The sequence below is a fragment of the Anopheles funestus genome, chromosome 3RL, assembly GCF_943734845.2.
Source record: "Anopheles funestus chromosome 3RL, idAnoFuneDA-416_04, whole genome shotgun sequence".
Lineage (NCBI taxonomy): Eukaryota > Metazoa > Arthropoda > Insecta > Diptera > Culicidae > Anopheles > Anopheles funestus.
The window spans coordinates 64,409,497-64,423,349 of record NC_064599.1 but is presented as its reverse complement, the minus strand read 5'-3'; the positions used below and the strand labels follow the sequence as shown (position 1 = coordinate 64,423,349).

Sequence of the window (13,853 nt, the reverse complement as noted above, 5' to 3'; positions counted from 1 at the left end):
GGATAAGGTTTTTTTGTTGCCTTTGGCTGCCACTTCCCAAAATCCCTATACAGCTAGTGTTGTAAGATGTTACCACTCCAAAAATGGACGGCCCGAAACATTCTTCCATTCAGCCAAGTATCTCGTCCTTTCGACCATACAACGCACCAAAAAAGGGAGTGTATCAGCCCCGTCATAGATAGCTCCCAACAGGTTTACAAGTGTAATCGCATAAAAATGACTCCACTTGCTACGAACATGCCAGAAGAGCATCAATAACAGTTTTTCCAACTCCCCCAAAAAAAAAAGACACCCAATTTCGGATCGATGCTCTTAAGCAGGATTACCCTGTTGTAGGGTTTTGTCCCTTTTTGTCTGAAGCTCCTCGTGGGAGGAGGGAAAAGAATGTCCACATACCACGTGTGCAACAATCAGCCAAGAAGGGGCTAAAACCCTAATGGAACGTCCCAAACTCCGATCGTTCCTTTTGTTATTCATGCCATGCCATGTAAGGACAGCACAAAACTGTGCTCACAACAGGCACTTGTGGCGAATCCTCCCTTTCACGCGCCCTCGGCCACCTTCTTCTGGCGTAAGGTGGCAGCCATTCTTCTCACCTGCTTTACCGGATGTGATGGCCGAATGTGACGGATGGCATTGCAGATATGCCCCCCTATTCCCCGTATGTTGGCTGTGTAATACGCCGTGGGTAAATATTTTCCAGCCATTCCCGGTTTTGTGCATTGTGTGGGCAGCGGGTATTTTGCATTTATTTGGAAACTCCTTGTCAAGCGTACTTCATAGCAAAAGGTAAACGGATCACATCAACATTCCTGATCCTTTTTTTTTTGGCTGCGGTGTGCTACAAATCGCTGCTATAAGACCTTTTTCTTTGTATGCTTCCCACGTGGCCGGTGGTATGCGAACTGCTCGTGTAAGGTGTGTGTGTGTGTGAGCGAATTGTCCAAACATTTGTTGCTTTGGAAGGGCATATGGTTGGATTATGTTGCTCGATTAACGAACAAGGAATGATTATAAAGAAAACATGTTTTATTGTCGATCAGATGTAAACAAGGGAAATTATACGTGAAACTCATATACAGTTCGATAAATTAGTAAAATAAAACGAATCATTTAAAGAATTTAATATCGGTTACACAACAAATAAAATTAAAAAATAATTGAATTTTTAATGCTTTTATTTCTAACTAAATTGTCCTTCAAAAGGTAATAGGAATCCTTGTCGTTTAAGTACATATAAAAAATAGAGTCAATTTATGATTCTCTCAACTGAATAGAAACTTATTCCGGGGATTTTCCCATCCACTACTCACTAAAAAGTTTTTCACCGTAATTTTCTTGCCGTCATGAAAATTATAGAGTCATGGTTAATCTCTTTCTACGCATTCTTCCATTAACTATCACATAAACGATAAAATACTCTATTTTATGAAAGCAACTCATAATATATGATGTAATTTTGATCCCACCACGTACAAACCTTCCTGCCAATGAATATTTTGCGATGATGGGAATTTACTAATTTTAATTTTATTTTACACAATTTTAAGCTTTACTAAAGACAATCAAATGAAAAGATTTGAGATGAAAAGAAGACAATTTATACCAAATTAATTGTCAAAAGACTCCGTGTGCGTTAAATCAGACGCTACAAAACTTTATTGCCTGTCGACTTTACAATTTTGTTTAGTAGTAAAATACACACATTTTAAAGGCAATTATTCTTCCCGCTGTCTACTGGTACCTACATGCCGTTATTAGGACTCGTAACGAATCGAACCGTAAATAACGTTTTACACACATGCCCATATGCACAAAAACCGTAAAGACACAATGCTGTCAACGGGGATGTTGCGTAGCGAAACAATCGTACCAATTTATGTGCTGAATGGCGCGAATACCAGAGGGCGCTTTAACGCAAACAGAACTTCTCACTCTCTGCATGTGTAGGAAAATTAATTAATTTACCTTAAAACGAACTAATAAAACGAAATTGGTAAAATTCTTAGCCATTTTACATGACTTCCGTACGGTGAACCGTGCCGGGAAGACAAATTAAATAAATTTCCTGCTTCTGTTTCTAGCACGAAAATCCAACAAAACGGCTCATCGTCTCGTCGTATGTGATGTGCATCCCCGTGTGTTTGTGTGTGGTCCTTCTTGGTCGGGTGTGTTTAGTAACGGTGTGTGGCGCGCGCTTTGGAATGTACGGGTTTCCTCCCGGGGGTGGTTCACACATACGTGTGTCTAAATAGTGAAATATCATTCACTTTCCCCTATTTTTCGCTTGACTGCCAACATGCCACAGGAAAACCGTTCACCGTACGGTACCCATCACCATGTCTAAGGTGCAGGTCGCCGTCTCATCCCTTGCCATGTCTGGGCACACGTAATACGATAATGCGGAAAATAGTCAATTTCGATGCGTAAACCCTTCCGGGAAAACGGTGTGGGGAGGAAAATGTGTGCTAAAACCGGTACGAATGTCGTGTGCGGTATTTGAATTAGGTGGCTTACGGACCAACACTCGAGGCTAACACTTGGCCAAATGGTAAAACTCGAAACGTATAGTTGATTTTGTAAATTATTCGAATTGAGTGGAAAATAAAACGCAAAAGGGATTTAGTTTAAAGTGTCTTAAAGCGCACCACAGTTGTGAACAAATTTTTAGAGAGAAAAAGAAAATCATTTTAAAATGAAACTAAGTTAAATAATTTATTAAAGAAATATAATTTTTAGTTTAGTTTAACAGACAGATAGAGAACTTAGTGTTAATTACATGACTTAAGAATCATCCTGCGAGAAACGAAATTCTTCCTGCGCCATTATTCGTCCTGTACCGCGTGTGTAATGCGGATTGCCTAACCGACAGGCGCATTTAAGATTGAAATCCATGCTGAAGAAAAATTTTAACTGATTTGTTGTATTCTACTGAATGGGAAATTATACGTAACAATTCTACATATCATTGTCCACAAAATGAATAATATTTAATTAAAACGAATCAATCGTCATTATGTTTTGCACAATATCGTTTTTCGTTTAATATACGCCGCGTTACAATCCCTCGGGATTGTACCTTCGTTTGAATTATAATTTCACCTCAAACACCTCCAGAAGTGTATTTGCACTCTAGGCTAATCCATTAACCAGTTCAACGAATGTTAAACCAGCAAACAAAACCAAAGAGACAAAATAAATCCCATTCAACCTCCAAAAACACCAATCTGTCAACACCCAGTGTCCCAATCCCAGCCCAGGACACATCACAAATGATGGGGAAAAATCATTTACCGGATTGATTAAAACAACAATAAAAATAATCACACCATCACCATCACCATCATTGTCGCTGTTGCCGGTGCAGACAGTGATGTCCTTGCTTCGGTTCGGAATTTTCCCGTCCCGAGGCCACGCTTGTCGCAGGGAAACGCTAGTGAGTAATGATGCGGGGTGAACATGCGCTGACAAACCAAAGGGGGAACTGACGTTCGGTTGACTGTAACATGATATTTTATTTTGTTACAATATGATGAAGAGCAAAATAATCAATTAGGGAGCAATTATAGCACCCTGGAGGGCTGGTCGGCTACCGATTGGGTTGCCGCGACCGCGTTATAGGTGTGGATGAGGGTGTAAGTGTGCCGGTTAGCGTTAGTTGAGTGATGTGTAAACACGACGACACACGATACACGGTCAGACAATATGGAGAGGGAGGCGTATGTGAAACAGGACGCAAGGAAACGTGTTGACCACCCGCGAGAGCGTTATCCAAAAGTAGTGACAGAAAAATGTATCATGAATTTCCCAGTGTAGAGGAAAAACGGTTTTTCCAACTTTTCCCTGTAGATGTGGTAACTTCATTTGTGGAATTCTCGTTTAAAATATTAATGACACAACGATCGTTAGCTTGGACTTCTGTAGAAGGAAAGCAAAAAAAAAAGGTTACCGCGAATATTATTTTCGGGAATTGCGTAATAGCGTATGACCGAAACAATTTCATTATTAACTATGATTTACTAAAAGGAATATCACCACACAAACACACTCAGAGAGAGATATGACAACAGGAAGGTTTTGATTCATGGGTAAAAAGCCCTGTTTTCGTTCTAAGAGGAGCAGGAGAGGGCAATATGTCAGTAAAAAAACGAAATAAGTAACTTAAATAACTCATGAACTATAAAACTCATGTGAAAAATAAATCGGCATGAGAAAGATGATTTTGAATACTTCTCACCATTAGTGAGAAGTCAGTCGCTGTGATTTGACACTAAAACGATCTCATTTTGACAGGAACAGCAAATTCTTTTAGTCGACATGTGAGTTTTAAAGCTTCTAGTTTGAATACTAATTCAAACGCTTTTCATTCACAACAACGTTTTGAAAATTGTTTCCCGGAACAATTGTTACCAAGAAATTCTGTGAACAGATTCATTTGATATTTTCATCACATTTTCTTTCAATTATTTAATAGTACGTAATATGCTTTTGTTTAATACGCAAAATACTGACAAATGTGTATATAAATTTAATTTAAAAATTCGTCGAAAATAAATGTTTAATTTAATTATGTCTTTTCAATTAATTTTACATTCTGGGATACCAATGGTTTTCGACGAAACAGCAGTAAAGTTCCAGTGTTTTTTTAATGTAAATTTTTGTGAGTTTTCTCTGCACCGTATATTAATTTTCATGAAAATGCTGTTGATACTTTATTTGAGGTTGTATTCTCTCCTTCCGGACGGTACAGTTCGCCGTCTTTTCTGTTTTAATAAAAAAAATTCTATCAAGCCTCCAATCCACTCGAAGCCCACCCAGACCCGGTCCCAGGCTCGTACACTTCGCTGAAGATTCCACCAATTAGGTAAGCGCGCGCGGCCTAGTCCGAACTGTAGGAATTTCGCTCAACAGCAACTGCGGCACCGTGGCTTTGGTCCGGCAGGTAGTGGCCACTTGTCGAGTATCTGGCCGCCACTTTCGGCATCGGTTCAAAGCCACAAAAACACCCATAAACTCAGTGTGTTTGGCCGCTTTGGAGCTGATTTTCTCACCACGTGCTTTTACTTTGTGCGCCGCCGCCGCCGCCGACCAAACCAGAGCCCCATCGAGTGGAGAACCCACTCTTGAGATAATGGGAGGGCAGTGGGACGACGGCGCAAAAGGAAAATCAAAGACGTCATCGGTACAAAACAACCGCCGCGATCGCTATCTATTTTTTCTCTCTCTCTCTCTCTCTCCCTCAAACTTACACACATGTACAGGCTCGTTAGATGTGCTTTTGGGGGCTGATGCTTCGAGTGGCCGGAATGGCGGCAAACTGACCAACTGGCCGGTTCCACCATCAAACCCTCAGCCATGAATTTTGGTGGCTGAAATTAGCTAGTCGAATAAGACTTGAGACCTCTTGGCTCCGGGCTTGTATGAGTGTGTGTGTATGTGTTTGCGACTATTTTGGGCGGTTTCACTTTGTGGCTTGCGCTTGTTCTGAAGGGCTAAACCTCGTCGTAATTAGAGTACACCATTTGCACAAACATTTCGCGGTGGGAATAAACCCCGGGGAATGGGGAGAAGGCTTTATCGTCAGCTATCGGTTGTAAGTGATTGATATATAAAGCGTGAATTAAAGAGCACCGCTTTGTCGGTTTTCTCGCACAAACAGGGCTGATGAAACTGCGATTTGAAAGGTTCGTGGGAGCGATTGGGAGACATTCGCCATGTGCAATTGTGTCGAAAATTACTAATTCAACTTAAAGCACGGCTGGTAATTGAATTAAGCTTAAGATTGCTGGATAAACATGTCTCAAATTTGGGAAATGGTTTTTTTTTCTTTTTCATTGCAACATCACACAAACACAAATTGTTAATCCTGACCGACACAATCGTTTCTTTTTTTTTTACTTACAGGAGGCGGTGTAGATTCCAGTAAAGACTTTACCATCGACGGTCTAAATAGTTATGGAAAGAAGAAAAAGAAAAAGCGAAGGCATAGGTAAGTGTGAGATGAGATGAGATGAATGGAATTCGTTTCAATTTTTAAAGCATTTTTGGCTTCAACATTTAAAGTATTTAATTTTTGATAATTTAAGTATTTGATTAAGTTTTTAATTTTTGGCTTGAGGTTCTACACAACAGGGCCGGGTATCAAATCCCATCTGGACCATCACTCCGTAATAAGAGCTGAATATCTGGCTATGTGGTTAAATAAGTCTAGTAAGCCAAAAATGGCCGCCATGACCACTAAGGTTGATAAGTCAAGAATAGAGAGAGAGTGAGAGAATTTTTGACTTTCTTTAACTTTTTTATACCAAATAAGTTAATATTTTGAAAGTGGAATAGGAAAAAATCTTCCTTTTAATTATCGCTTTATAAATCAGATTTATATATAGTGGAACGGCGATTATCCGTGCTCATCGGGACACGGCCCCTGCCGGATGAGCGAATATCACGGATAATAGGAACAACTCATTGTATTGATAAATATTAGTGTTTATTGTCTAATGGGTGGATTTGTTTTCCAAAACTAAATGTAAATGAACCTTTAATTGCTAAAACTAAAATATTTTAAGTTGCACTTTGCAAAATAAATCTTGGTCTTTCTGTCTTGATCTGTTACAGATAAATTTTTAGCTGAAGTTCTCTTGTATTTCAATGATATATTTTCATTATTTAACCATATTAATTTATATCATACTTATAGAGATGTTTTTTCCATAATTTTTAATTTCCAATTAACCTTTTTACAGTCGAACCATATTTACTAGCTACCAGCTGGACGAACTCGAAAAGGCCTTCAAAGAAGCGCACTATCCGGATGTGTACGCCCGTGAAATGCTTTCACTAAAAACGGATCTCCCAGAGGACAGGATACAAGTAAGTGTGTGTGTGTCTACTTGACCGACACGAGCACGAAAAATGAAATGAATCATTCCAATAAGTAGCTATGAAAGAGTATTAAATTTAATATTTGTGAAAAAAAAATCGTTGTGAATCAGCTCTCCTTCCTCTTTTCCAAATAATCCACCCAAAAACCCTTACAGCACACAAATCGGAAATATAATGGCATATAATGGTTACAAATCGCGTCAGTATTATAGTGTGCATCGCTTCTGTTTACAGTTCATAACGAACGATAATTAAATTTACGCGTAACCCGCGCAAAGTGTGTCCATCGTTTCGCTCGGAATGAAACTGTAACAAACCAAAGAGGATTTAAAAAAACACACACATCCAAAGAGTAGCAGTAGCATGACAAATGTACTGTAGCATCAAAATCCGCCCTAAACCAAAGCCAAAATAGATAGTCATCCCATCAGCATGAAAAAGACTATACAATAGAAAGAGAGAGAGAGAAAACAAGGAGGAGGGAAAAAAGCTCATATCACTAAATCACGGTGAAACATTTTATAATTCATTTAGCAGCAGATTTAAGAGTCCTCCGTTTCTGCAAAACATCCAAAACCCCGTCGTGCCAAAAGTGGAAAATGGGCGCAAAAGGCGTGTGCGGTAGTACATGGAACACCGCCACGATGACAGTCTGCAAACAATGTATAAATTATTCTATTATAAACATTATCAAATTATGAACCTAACAAAATTGACAACCGCGGGAGTGGTCGGTCGTTCGGTCGTACGCTCACACTGCTATGGCGCTGTGTAGCTATGAGGCTGACACTGACGAACACGGTTACGGTCCCCGGAGGGTGGTCGGTACGATGAGCACGCGACCGACAAACACACGATGAGAGATGATGGTGTACGCGCAACACTACGCCGAACCGATACACGGATTCGGTTGGCAACATTTAGTCGATGGTTTTTTGCGGTGCGAACGACAACGAATGGTTGATCTCGTTTTGTGTTTGATGACACAAACACACACAGATAGGCGCATGCTTGTGCGTTAGAAAGATACTACTTTGTTTCAATTTTGCATCTAAATCCATCGCACACAAAAGCGTGTGCTTTAATTAAACGTTTAGTGTGCGTTTACGTGTGTTTTTGACAGCGGCAAAACATTTCATTTCTGCACGCTATAAGTAAATCGAACATTATGATAAATAAGCTTTATGGTTGTTGAACCATTTTTCAGGTACTTAATATTGCCGGTCGACGTAATTTTGCTATAAAAAACCCCTTCTCTGTCGAACGTTTGTTTCGGGGGAGCTAAAATTGAATTAAACCACCATTATATACCGTCTTGCGCAGTATTATATGGCTGGCGACAACAAGCGCTGATCCTGCTGTTCTAGTCCCCACTTTTGCTCGATGACTCGTAAAATATGATCCGATAAAATAGGAAAATCCAGTGGAAAATCCATCATCAACACACAGGCAGGAGACGATCTTTTTGGTTGAATTGTTTACGGATAGCTTATTGGTTAATGGTGTAGATAAAATTTAAGGATGCCGCAGGGTGTATACTCGTTTCCGGCAAAAATAAAGACAAGAGATGGATGGAAACAAAAAGAAGAAGTAAAAACACAACGGAGGGAAGCTCCAAAATTGGATAACAAAATAAGTTAAAGTAGCTAGACTTGGGGGGGAATGGGGATAAAGTTTTTGGCAACCTATTTATCGGCAATGAGCCAAACCCCGTTCCACGTTGGTAAGATCCAAATTAAAGCTGACAGTGGATAAATAAATTGAATTTATCATCTACCTTGGGAAGGGGTGGGGAGAGGGTCTTAAATTTGCTCACTGCTTAGCATTAATATGGAGCATGGAGCAGTAAATTACAATTACAATACAATTTTCCAATTCTGTTATGGAGTTTGGCTTTTAAATTTGTTATTCCAACTAAACAGATCAAGGATATTGATAGCGTCGTTGTTGCAAAGCTTTTCGTTTCTTATTGTGATAAATAAGATGTGTGCTCTGTAAGCTATATTATCTTTACTTTTACAACCTCTTTTTGTTTAGTAACTAGCTTGAAGTTTTAGTAATTAGTGGCTATTCATTCTTTTGATGAATTAAATGCATTATTTAAGCTATGTTTTGTTGTTGTCCAAAGTTTCCAACCAACATAAACCATAATGTTCGCAAAAAAGAAAAACATTAAATTTACACTAATGACCCAAAAGATTAAAAAAATCCTTAAACCCTCCACTTTGAGGAAACTTTGATGTATTCATTGCCTCTGTTAGTGATATAAAAGAATTACTAAAAGCATTGCCAATACAAAAAAATACTTATAATCGTCGTTGTGTGCGTGATGAAAGATTTCAGAATCAAAATTTATAGCAAGTTAGGAATAACTCTCATCACCACATAAGCCTAAGTCGGAACACTGTGACAGGAGTCGACATAATGGTCGTGGGAAAACAGGGCACAAGGCGCGATTTCGGACGCTCTCTTCGTAAAACGACCAGGAACTAAAGATCAATTTGCGGCTTCTTTCCTTATAGGAGACCAACAAAATCTTTAGAGAACAAAATGTCTAACCGGATAACCAAATTAAATTGGCAAGAATATTTGTAAAATGACTCAAGTAAAGATGGGGATTTATTTTTTACGATCAATTGGTACATCAAGGGTTGAATATCGTCCAAAGATGATTTTTCCACAAGAAAGAATAAAGGAAAGGAATAAGAACAATTTGTTGATGTATGGATTTAAAACAGAACTTAAAATTAATCAAAAAAGTAACGTTATTAATCACTCAAAAAAATGAGATATTCCAAGAAGATAACAATCCCAAGCATGGGATCTTCAGTCTTCAATTCACTAGATAGTGTATGAAAAAAAACATTAAAGTCGCTGTGTCTGATAGTCCTTATTACTGCTTGATAAAAAAATATGACATGAAGCTTTATGAAATACAAAATACCAAGAATTCATTTATGCATTGCCATAATTGAATACTATAAAACAGGTACAACATGTAGTAACATTTCCCTGAATGTTTGGCTTTTAAATCGCCCATTACTATTACTGTTAAGAACACAATTGAGTGCACCCATCTCCACAGTATGAAACAGCAATTTCTTTCTTTGTGAAATGCACTTTTTGTGTGCAAAAGTTTGATAACAATCCTCGCATAAAGGTCTTTTTGTTGAAACAATGGCGCATTTTAAACATGTAACGCCTCTGCACCTTGATGCGTTACGTGACTAAACCGTCATTCAAACTGTCAACCGCTTGAGCAAATACTACCGCAAATCTTGATATACCTAGTGATTGTGCATATGCAAATTTTGCTCAAAAGAAGAAAAAAAAGAGGTCCATATAGCCGATAATTATATGAGAATCGCAAAACCCCGTTTCTTGATTATTGTTCGCCTTCCCTAAGCGCCGACCTCCATAACTTCCTCCCTTCCGCCTGGCTGAGGGAAACAGACGGACCGTAACGAAGTCAAACGATGGCTGACATTTTCAGTTATGATCGGAAGCTACCCAAAAAACCCCCCCCCCCGGCTACGTCATCGTTAATCGTGCCGTTGGTGTGGTGGAATAAATTGAAAATTTCGCCTAATCATTCGATAGTGAGCAGCGGGTACAATTAGACCGTGCCGCTTCCGAGTCTGACTTACTGACTCACTCACTTAGCTCACGCCGGCGGGGTGAGCATCGCTAATGAAGTGGACGAGCGGCTGCAAAAACGGTGGGGTACAAACGTGCGTACATTTCATTACGCGGTGAATAATAATGATAATGAAAACTGTTAGAATGCAAACAAGTTAGTTAACACATGTTTATGCTGCGCCCGTCGGTAAGCAGCTTTCGTGTTACTATTATTGTTATTGCGTCCCCCCCCCCTTCCTCCTTGTTTTCCCGACCATTCACCTTTCGTTTACGTTTCTCGATCTCACCGCCACAGCGAGCGTTGCCTGCTTCGATTGCTTTACCGCTTTTCCAAAGCACAAACACATCTCACTTCACATTGAGGTGCGCGCTGCTTTGCAGAGCTTTTCACCCATGCTTGACCACTTAAGCAGCGGCGACCAGCTTCCATGACCTTCTTTGCTGCAAAGGGTCTGCCGTCTGCCCTTTTACCGAGGTTCCCAGTTTTGCAGTTAGTTAGTAGTGGCCAATTGTAACCAGCCCAGGGAAGGGATGATGATGAGGAGTTCCGTCTTGTCATTCCCTTAGGACTCTGGGTGAGAAGCAGAACGCGTTTTTATTCGACCGTATTTATGTGTACCAATCGGTGTGTCTTTGAGATCCGCACATTTTCACGCTTGTTTTTCCATCTTTTTTTTTCTTCTCTCTTCTGCGTTTTGTTCCCCTCGTCATCGTCCTTATGGAACCGGGCCCACAAGTGCTGCTTGTTATTACTGCTGATGATCGTGATGATCATGTTGAAGGTGTGTGTTATTTTTTTTTTGTTGTTCTTGAATCGCCGTTTCATTATTGTTATTATTATTATTTTTAATCCACAAGTTTGCCCCCGCAGCGGCATCACGCGGCATCTGCTTCATCATGGTGTCGCTTTTTTTCTTCTCTTCTTTTTTTCTTTCTGTCTCTCCATTCTCTGTGTACATGCCACCATTCCTTGGCGGTTAATTCTATTTTTCAATTTATTACAATAACAATGAGGCGCTCTTTAGCGCAACTCGACGGACCCGCGCCATTTGAACTGACGGTTGGAAACAAAATTGATACGGCATGGTGCTGAAGTGCTGTGGTGGTGGTGGTGGTTGCCCTCGGTACTGACCACTTCAGTCATCTTCCGTACCTAACCTCCCATGCCTTCTTCCCACCTGTTTCTGCTTCTGCTGCTGCTGCTGCTCCATCTCCTGTCAGCTTGTTTCATTGTTGTACAACTCTTGAGTACCGTGTGAGCTTTCGAGCAGCCCGATCAAGAGATTACCCCCAAGAAAAGACGGTCGAATGCCTCGATGATTGTAAGCTGCGGGTTTTAACTTCACCCGCAAAACAAACCGGACCGCCTCCCTTTTTGGTGGAATATCGTATCTGTTTCGTTATATTTTTCGCCTCTTCGGAAGGCTTTACCACGAAAATAAAAAAAAAAGATATCCACACGTTAGGTAAACAAGACGCAACAGACTCAACCACTATCCTTAAAGATGAAACGAAAGGAAACAACAAACAACAAAACACGAACACATCAGATGAGGGAAGGGAAGGCTGCTCGTGCCTCCTCCTTAAATTGGTGGAAGACGTTTTGATACAATAATCAATTGTCAGTTCCCAAATTGGTGATATTGAACTGCCGGCCCCCGGGAGGGCAGGATAAAGACGTACCGTAGGCCGAAGACGTCCAATCGCCAATCTCCCGCTGCAGGTATAAATTAATAAAATTTATCCCGCTGACGGCAAAGGTAAAGGAATGTCTAAGTATGGTCATGTTTTTCTTTACGCGGGGCGGTACGAATAGATTCATAATTAACCCCTACTGTCCCACGCACAGATTGGGCAACAAAACCTAGACACCTAGATCGATCCGTTCATTGGGCCCGATCGTGCCGCAGTAATCAATGCGTGAAGGTGCTGTTCTTTAGCTAACTTCTTTAACTTTACCGGCCATTCAAATCGCGGGTACGCAGTAGCCGGGGTTTTCGATACTAATAGACATCTTTCACTCGCTCATCCGAGTAAACGATTGAACTCCACATTACCTGAGGACGCAACTACGGATCGTCAGAAATCGCCCAGCGCAAGATCGCAGCACGGCAAACGGTAAAGATCGTTTTTTACGGAGCACACGTTTGAGCTGCTGTTTTTAATGGCAAGAAATTGGAGACGTTTCAAAAGATCCACGAAGAAGAGAAAAAAAAACACGAAAAGGTAAACTCTTTTGAATGGAAAACGGGAAAAACATTTACATTCGTTTGGTAACACTTTACTTTACCGTTTGCCACCTTCCGATGTGCCTTTTTTTCGTTCTTCGTTCGTTTGCTTTTTTTTGTGAAGAAAAGTGCCACTCGCTGACGGGTTACACCTGACAAAAAGCGATTTTTTTTCTCCATCTTTTCCTCACCCACGACGAGTTTCCGTTTTGTTAAGCGCGTCGAAGCTGAGACGACGCGACAATTGGCGAAAGCAATATAAATTGGTTTTCAATCATCGACTACAAAACGATGGATCGTTGTGTTGGGGTAGTGAAAGGAAAGGTGTTGCTGTTGCTCACTTTTCTTTCTTGCTTCGGCGATGCTTTATGCGTACTCCGGAAAGTGATTGATTTGCTGGTAATTTTATGCCAATGAAATGCATCCAAACAGAGTGAAATGTTTGCTGTGCGAAATTGGGACTTATTGAGAGAGTGAGAGATGTAAGTTGAATAAGGACAAACATGTCTTGGATTTTGGCTGTAAGTGGAGCTTTAAACGGACAAACAGTTGTTGTACCTATGAGGAGTAAAATAAAAACTTTACAGAAGAGGATTTAGATCTGGTCAGATACCAGCAAAAGGAGTTCTCTTGACAGCCTTGGTACTTTAGCACACTATTTAACAATGATAATCGAAAAATTATTTTCTATGGACAACAATAACAACAACACACCAGGTATTGACGGAATATTAGTTGAAGAAAGGTTCCAATCCAAAGTTCCAAAGTTCCAGGAAATCTTCCAATTGGCACTGAGATACTAGATAAATGTCATTGAGCTGGTTCTTTGGCATCGTCTATAACTCTCTACAAGAATCATTAACTACAATTCTGAAACAATCTGAAACAAAGAATTCTGAAACAAAAAATCATTCCAAGTTCAGTTTTTCATCGTAGGACAGTTCCTACAGAAGATTGTGGAGCAGAAAACCTACTGTTTTAGGTATTCTGGACTAGTCTTCCAAGCCGGTTTTTTGACTGACTTGAAATGATATTGTTTCTTGAGGACTTCATTCGTATCTAATAGATCGAGAAGCGATTTTGCGATCGAGAAGCGAAAAGAAT

The 13,853-nt window shown here is 40.1% G+C and overlaps 1 protein-coding gene across 4 annotated transcripts in view; it reads left to right on the top strand.

The window, feature by feature from the left end:
- Window positions 1-13,853, top strand: part of LOC125768501 (homeobox protein unc-4 homolog) — a 69,657-nt gene that overhangs the window by 40,102 nt on the left and 15,702 nt on the right. For all 4 annotated transcript variants that reach the window (XM_049436257.1, XM_049436256.1, XM_049436255.1 and 1 more), the window contains exons 3-4: window positions 5,905-5,989; window positions 6,744-6,870. In XM_049436257.1, coding sequence (XP_049292214.1) covers window positions 5,905-5,989; window positions 6,744-6,870 — 212 coding nt within the window. The remainder of the gene's footprint in view (window positions 1-5,904; window positions 5,990-6,743; window positions 6,871-13,853) is intronic.